The following is an 8281-nucleotide window of genomic DNA, read 5'->3' on the forward strand; positions in this document are numbered from 1 at the left end:
TGAACATCTCGATACGATCATTTTTGACGAAGTTACACTCTCTTGAATTTTGCCTATTTTTGGAGGGTAGAGTAAGTGATGCTTTAATTTTGTTGAGAAGTGTAAATTTTTATGTTTAGCTCATAAAAATGTAAGAGCAGTTTGGACTCATGGTGGTCTTCTCAGCACACAGGAAGCCATTTGGAAAGGTATACCATTGATCGTAATGCCTTTCTTTATGGATCAAAAATCCAATGCACAAATACTAGTAGCTAAAGGTGTTAGCATATATTTGGACATCAAAACTTTGTCCAAGCAGACCATATTACATGCAGTTGAAGAAATACTTTACAATGAAAGGTATTATATTTCGATTACGTTTCGATATTTTAATTATTATTTAAGCATTAAATAAACAATATAATCATTTATTGTAAATTAATGTCTATATTAATATAGTATAATTAGTAATTAAAATTTAAAATTTTCTTAAAAGCACAATTGTCTGTAAAGTAATAGATTATAAAATTTGTTTTTCCAATTTTTTTATTCATGTATCTTTCTGTAGATTTTTTATGTAGTAAGACGTGTAAATATGTATTACGTCATTAATAATAAAATATCTTTTGTGTAGTTATACAAGAAATATGAAACAATTATCCAGTGAATTCCGAGATCAGCCAATACCGCCGTTAGATTTAGCTATTTGGAGCATTGAATACACCGTCCGTCATCCAAACGGAACTTTAGTAACTCCGCTTAGATTCCAGAGCTGGATAGAACAGAATTTAATCGATGTCTATGCATTTTTATTCTTTAATCTTATCATAATATTAATAAGTTTATTTTTTGCAATAAAAATGCTGATTTATTTTTATTATAATTATATATATCCGGCATCTAAATTGCACAAAAGCAAACAGACGTAAGCTAATAGACAGAAATATTAATAGACATCGCATATTGTAATGTTAATCTAATAATAAAATTAATGTGTAAATATAGAAAATATAGTATTTAGTGCAAAAATTGATTAGAAATTATATTATATTAAATTGTAAAATAAATTAAAATAACGATAAATATTAAAAATGTTTAATAAAACATTTTTGGCTTATAAAAGCTTTTTTTAGCTATAATTAAAATAACACATTATTGTTTAGCGAAATTTTTATTAAAAAATTTAGACAAGACTTTATATTTTTGGCAATTTTCGAATTTTTAAAAAATAAGTATAAGGAACATACGTTTATCTTTATAATCGATTAATGAATTGATACGAAATAAAACGGAAAATATTCTTGTACCAAAAATAATGGTGCAAATTAAAAATAAATTTATTTATGGAAAATGAAGAGAAATTTGATTTTAAAATAAAGGGCATCTCCTGCAAAGTACGTGTACTACAATATGTATTGCTTTTCATGAAACAATTTATATTCATATTTGCTAAATACAGTGTGGCTGCAAAAGTATGATTATATATATTTTTCTGAAATAGTGATAATCAGAATAAACAATAGTAAATAAACAAATTATTTTTTAAATATTTTGAATAAATTATTATTTTTTAATTAATCTAATACAGCATGTAATTTTAATATTGAGAATAAAAAAACGAAGAAAGTGGTAGTAATATCGTTGCAATTAAAAAATTGCTGAGTTACTTTGTAGGACTATTATAGCTGATTTCTTTAACTTCTTTCGGCGCTTTTGTAATAGTAGGAAAAGAAAAATAAATCTCAAGTTTTCTCAAAAATTTAATTATTTAGTTACATTGAAATTCAAATATTAAAGTCACTAATTAAGATTTGAAGTTAATTATTTTGCAATAAAATATAAATTCTTTTTTCATTCATTTGTTTTTTCTTATTATTTTTTTAAATATCTTTAACAATTGAGATTTGGAATAAAAAACATAAAATTTGAGATTCTGATTGTAAGATTCTAAAAAGTAGAGAGAGAGAGAGAAAGAGAGGGGGGGGGGGAACACATAAAATAGGTCTTAATCGGACTGGGCAACCTCCGCGTGGTACATTTTGAATATTGCTAATGCCGGCGGTACTGTACCTTTCAATCTTCATAACTCGAAAAGTACTAATTAAAATAAGATTTCATTACAATGTTTTGAAAGCTCTCGAGGTAAGCTACAAGAACATGCAATAAAAATGTAGGTTGTTCCATTTAAGAAAACATAATCCTAAATCTAGCCTTGAGAAGGTCACTCAAAGTCAAAACCATATTTCCATCATATGTCCTCTACAACTTTTGTCTGAAACATTTTTCCATATTTAAAGTTGTTTCCGAGATATTAAGCCTGGGTCAGACTTTATAGACACCCTGTATGAACATATACGGTCATATCATTCTCTTGATATGTTTGGGGTTTAGATAATTTTTTGAAGCGTATGAATTAAGTATGCAATTTCACGTATAACAAGATGACGCGTGCGCTTTGCTTGCGTTGGGTAATTTCAGTGATTTGTGATATCCAGTGTATTCAGATTCAGTGGAAGGTCGCCAGAAAGTTGTCTTTGCAGACAAAAATTGTCATATAAATCGTAAAAAGTGACTACAGATTTTCACACTTGGATTTGTAGTGTGTTCCCGTACACGTAGGAAGTATAGACTCAATTCTTTGAGCATTCCTTGAAATTGTCGCTCTCATCAATTTAGAAAAAGTGAAGTACCTTGATTAAGATCGTTCTCTCCAAAATATCATTTTTCGACATCGAGACACGTATTAATGATAACATCCTCTTCTATGCTCTCCCCCCATCAAGGCGAATTCAAAAGAGATAACAAAACTACTAAATATTGCGTTCTCTTTTTAACGAAGCATAAATGCTAATTGTACGTTTAGTTATATAGAGAATGCGCAGTTTATATTTTCTACCTTTATACATATATATATATATATATATGTATATATATATAGGAAACTTTATATTTTTTTAAACTTTATAAACGTGCTTTTGCAAAATATAAAGTTTCCTATATATATATATATATACACAATAGGAAACTTTATATTTTGCAAAAGCACGTTTATAGAAAAGAATATTATTATATATGTTAAATTTGTCTTTAAATGAGTTTTTATTTAATTCTAAAAGTACTTCAATATTTTCAAAGATTACGGTATCGATAAGGCAATTAATGTAAGTTTAAGAAGTTTAAAAATTAAGAAATGTGTATAAATTCCGAGAACCAAAACTTCCGAGAATCGAAGTTTTGTTTAAAATATCTTTGCATATTTCTTATCGTTTCGACGGTTACTTAAAAACATGAAAGTTGACTTTTTGAATATTCAACTTCTTATTATATAAAAGTAAGAGCATAAACAAATTATGTATAATTATATAGATATGTATATATGTATATATAATATAAATATACGTATATGTATATATATATATATACTTATATAATTTATTTATGCTCTTACTAACTTACATAAAAAGTTGAATTAAAATATCCAAAAAGTTGACTTTCATGTTTCTAAGCATAAATTGTCAAAATGGTAAGAAATATGTAAAGATATTTTAAACAAAATTTCAATTTTTGAAAGTGATATATATATAAAAATCGGGAAGAGATAAAGATCTTTAGGCTTATTTTCTTGTATGAAAACAAGTCAATGTTATCAGTTTGTTACGTGCCGTTAAATTTATCGTTTTTTTTTACGATAAACACTATTAGCTTGAAATAAGGAAAAAAGGAATTGAAAATACTATACACCTGTTAACTTTTGGTCTTAGAATTTGATCGAAAGACTACGTGAGAGGTTGCGCGTTTGCTACAACAATGTCAAGTTATTTAATTTTATTGTTTCATGTAGTTTGTTATGCTTTAATGGGTTTCGTGACAGCGTCGAAACCATTGTCAATTTTATTGATGCAAACTCTTCCATCGATCAGTCATCACATTTGGACGGAGAATTTGGTTAAAGGGCTGCTTCGTGAAGGCCATCATGTACATGTAGTGAGCACAATTGAAATTAAAATTGAGGGTAAACTCGTGCAAAACTTAACGAATGCCGTAAGTAGACATTGATTTTAGTTAATTCTAAATATAAATTAATTATTAGAGAAATGTCGTCAATACTACTTTATTTTTGAATTACATTTCTTAAAGAAAAGCTCATAATATAACTTTGGAAACATAAATACAAACTAGAAAGTATCTTGATTAAGCTAGTTGTATCAGATATATAATATAAGTAGCAGTTTTCTATAATGCTGGAATTTTGCAATATTTAAAATTGTCGTAAAATAAAGCGAAAAATGAGCATCTGAGAAAAATGAGCCGATAAAAATGAGAAAAAGAAATATGTAAATAAAACAATTTTAAGAAACTACAAATATGTAATACATGTAAAAAAATAATATTAACAATACTACATCCACTATTATTTAACCTACACAATTTGCAAACAAAAGTTAGGAATTAAGATTATTTTCGAATTTATTGAATTTGGTTTTAGATCATTTTATATAGATACAAGTCAGAAATATATTATTGTACTCATATTTAAATTTTTATTTCTTCAGTTATTTAAACAAATTATTTTTTTATTAGTATTAATAAAGTGCAATATTTAATTTCTAAGAAATAAATGGATATCTTTTTAAAAGGCCAATATTGAGATTGATTGGATTTTAATTTAAATATTTATAAAACATGTAAAAGAGAGAACTTTTTTGTTTTGAAACATTGTTTTATATTTTACATAAGATTAATATGCTTTTGGAGATCCTATCACATTTCACAAGTAGTAAAAAGTACTTTAGGTTTTTATAAATTTATAAGATTATTTCCAGATTTTCGAAAATGCGATGACTTTTGAGGACGCAAATTACGGTCCCGATCAGTGGGAAAAGCTCATGGAATTTTATATGGCGCATGTTACATATCAATTTGCTATCTCATACTGTGATATATTAATAAAAACTAATGCAGCAAAACAACTATTAGAAATGATCAAAACTATCAAATTTGACGTCATAGTAGCGGACATTTCTCTACATCAATGTTTCTATGGATTGTGGGAGGTACAATAAGCGATGCATATTCAGAAAACGTTCAGTAATTATGTAGTAAATTTTTAATTTGCATAAGCGACTGAAATAGCTTTGTGAGTCATATTTTGTTTGCCTGGCACTGTGCAACCTTGAAAATATTTAATCTGCGATAACATTAATTACTTACGCTTGTTACTTAAAAATAAATTCACGTTGAAATAAACAACATTTACTTAGGTTTTCATTATACGCAAAATGAGAAGGTATTATAACGTAAAAATTTCATGGCATTCATTTCATAAACATGTTATGTACCAATCAGAAAGTTGCTGAAATTAATATAATCATTATTTTGTAATATAAATAGACAGAATGAATTAAACACTATTGTGTAAAAGAAACTAGTCATTTGTATTAACACGCAAAAAAGAGCATATATATATACAAACTTGTAAAAATAAATATTACAAAAGAAGTCAATATGTCTAGTGCAATGGTTTAATAATATATTGTTGTGCAAAAAAATCCTTACACAAACTCTAGAAGGAACTTTCGCACAAATATGTCACGAGCGGACATTTTATCTAAACTAATTTTCTCGTAATTTAAAATAGAATCGATGGAAAGGATTAAAAAGTTATTTAAAGGCTCGAAATAAGAGCCACAATGGTATAAACTGATAATTTGGAAAGCAATAACAGGGGACGACCGTTATCATAAACAAAGTATTGATTTTAGATTTGATTTCGTGTGGGTAAGAATTTTTCTCCTGATTAACAAGACTAACAATAAAAGACAAAGAAGTGGTGAGAAACTCGCACGACGGTCGAGTAGAAAAAGTAATAATTGCAGAGTGTGGCTCACAATCAGTCAAACTATTTCTATAAAGCATAGTGCTTCTCATAAATCTTTATTCTACTCGTATACTAAATGTCGGTTCGAGCGTGCGTTGCTCAAAAAATTGATTTTCGCTTATTGAATAATTTTCTTATTTAGTTGAATCAATTTACAAGTATTGTCGACAGTCATTAAAAATAATTAAATAGATTAGATATCACAGCGCAAAATATATTTTTGAAACAATAATTTTCTGAACTTGCGTAATAATTAAGAATTTTTTAAAATTATGCTTTTAGAGAATTCTAGACAATCCCTTTTAAGAAAATGAGTGGCCAAAATATTTTGGAACATGTATCATTGAATAATGCAACCTGCAGCTAAAATTATTGACTTTTTTAAATAGTATATATATTTTTAGCATGTATCTCTTGTATTCATTGTATAAATATTGTAAATTATTTAGCATGTATCTCTTGTATTCATTGTATAAATATTGTATATTCGTTTTGCATTACGTGCTAATAAAAATAACTGATTTCTTTATACAGTACATATGTTTCGGCAGAATATATACTTTAATTTAATTAAGTTATTACAAAATAATATTTATAGGCTTACCATTATTACCATATTTTTTACAGGTTGCTAAGGATCAACCACCCGTAGTGGCCGTTTTGCCGTTAGGCAATATACCATTGATCAAGAATTTTATTGGTGTTTCAAGTTATTCGACTGTTCGACCTTATACGAGTGCAACCTTTGCAAAACCCGTAGGATTGTGGCTGAGAACGTGGAATACTTTATATTACATTGTGGACGATCTCATACGCTATTATTATTTCTTGCCTACCGTTCAACGGCTCGCCGAGGAATATGTTGGCCACACAATCAGGCCATTATATGAAATAGAAAAAGACAAAGTTAATATCATATTAGTACTATTAGTCAATAGTCATCCTGCATTTGAGTCTGCGATTCCATTACCGCCGAACGTCTTGGAGGTTGGAGGATTGCATGCTCAAATCGTGCAACCGATTGCCGGTGATGTAATCGTAACGTATTCCGAGGTAAGAGAAATTGTTTTTTTTTTATTTGACAAGTAGTCAAAATGATAATAATAATTATTGGTAAAAAAACTGAATGTATTAAAAAAATTAAAATTTAACAAAATTGTTAATAAAATTAATAAAATATCATTCAAAGAATTCACTATAACAAGAGAAAACATATATATATATATTCATGTATGTCTTTTATATGGTATTTAAAACCATAAAAAAATATACAAATGTATATATACATATAATGTATAATTATACACATAATAAATATATAAAGAAAATACGGTAAGAACTCTCATCAAATTGTATAAATTAAAAAAATTAATCAGATTTTTCTTAATCTAATAGTTTATCATAAATTTTGCTAACTATAAAAGCATTTTTTCTCATTATATTATTGTATGTACAGAATAATTTATAAATGCATGTCAATATTGCATCAAGGAGTAAATCTGTACACTAAAATAAGTAAAGAACGTCATATATGAATATATGTCCTACATACCTTAATTAGGATTCGAGTTATGGATGATTTAAAAAAATATTCGAAATGCCCGCCTCGTTTATTCTCCTTATGCTTATTGATGGAAATCCAACAACATTATCAAGGATTTTTTCTTCGATCCAAGTCACACATAGTCTCTTCTCGCGGTCGCCCGTGATCGTGTGCTAACAACTTAAACGTTCTCGGAGCCATCTATTAATGGAAGAAAATATTTTGCGTTTCAAAATTTTACATTGCCGAAAATGTTCTACAACCAACGTGCTTTATTTACATTCATTTTCGTTAGCACGGCCATACATTAAATGCATGTCGGCCATTTCAGCATAAGTGCATATTATTATTATGTCGCTTTTAGAACAGTGTTCAGAATAGTAATGAATTCGCGAGACTAAGATACTGACTGCCTGAAATTCTGTCTGATTCATATCGATGGATATTGTTTAGATTAGATAAGATTTAGACGCTAAGACGTATGCTAAGATACGCGCACGCTTATACTAATTGTAAAACGTAGCATATATGTGTTAACGAGGTGGGCATTTTAAACATTTTCTTTAACTTCATTCATATATAACTCGAAAACTAAGATAGGACATATTTATATGAGGTTTTTTTACTTATTTTAGTGTGCCGATTTACCCCTCGTAATATTGACATGCATTTATGAATCACCCTTATATACAATATATTTAAAAAATATAAAAAATATATTTATACACGGAAAGAACACTTTTGCTGAATCCAGATCTGAAAATAATTTTTGTTCAATAATCAAAATAATTTTGTGCAAAAGTCAAAATGATTGCTAGAATATCAAAACGTTTTATAACAATGCTTATCAGTTTTAACACTGTCTCTTATACACATCTCTG

At 27.6% G+C, this 8281-nt stretch overlaps 2 protein-coding genes and 1 long non-coding RNA gene across 4 annotated transcripts; 2 read left to right on the forward strand and 1 right to left on the reverse strand.

The window, feature by feature from the left end:
* Nucleotides 1–107: 107 nt before the first annotated feature.
* Nucleotides 108–976, forward strand: LOC105461881 (UDP-glucuronosyltransferase 2B17-like). The gene is made up of 2 exons (XM_011708395.1): nt 108–339; nt 614–976. The coding sequence occupies exons 1-2, from the start codon at nt 206–208 to the stop codon at nt 906–908; spliced, it is 429 nt and encodes a 142-aa protein (XP_011706697.1). The 5' UTR covers nt 108–205; the 3' UTR covers nt 909–976.
* A 1419-nt stretch (nt 977–2395) lies between these two features.
* LOC105461884 lies at nt 2396–7098 on the forward strand. 2 transcript variants are annotated; one of them, XM_011708397.1, is made up of 4 exons: nt 2396–2660; nt 3821–4020; nt 4803–5033; nt 6485–7098. In XM_011708397.1, the coding sequence occupies exons 2-4, from the start codon at nt 3835–3837 to the stop codon at nt 6944–6946; spliced, it is 879 nt and encodes a 292-aa protein (XP_011706699.1). In that variant the 5' UTR covers nt 2396–2660; nt 3821–3834; the 3' UTR covers nt 6947–7098. The 2 variants fall into 2 exon arrangements, with proteins under 2 accessions (XP_011706699.1, XP_011706698.1); XM_011708396.1 differs by lacking the exon at nt 2396–2660 and having other exon boundaries at nt 3739–4020; nt 6485–7096.
* LOC105461883 lies at nt 5064–6779 on the reverse strand. The gene is made up of 3 exons (XR_975990.1): nt 6694–6779; nt 6462–6641; nt 5064–5332 (listed from the first exon to the last, which is right to left on the reverse strand). It is a non-coding gene; the product is annotated as an uncharacterized LOC105461883 (long non-coding RNA).
* Nucleotides 7099–8281: the final 1183 nt, after the last annotated feature.

The sequence above is a fragment of the Wasmannia auropunctata genome, unplaced genomic scaffold (genome assembly GCF_000956235.1).
Source record: "Wasmannia auropunctata unplaced genomic scaffold, wasmannia.A_1.0 LD275964.1, whole genome shotgun sequence".
In the NCBI taxonomy this organism is placed as follows: Eukaryota; Metazoa; Arthropoda; class Insecta; order Hymenoptera; family Formicidae; genus Wasmannia; species Wasmannia auropunctata.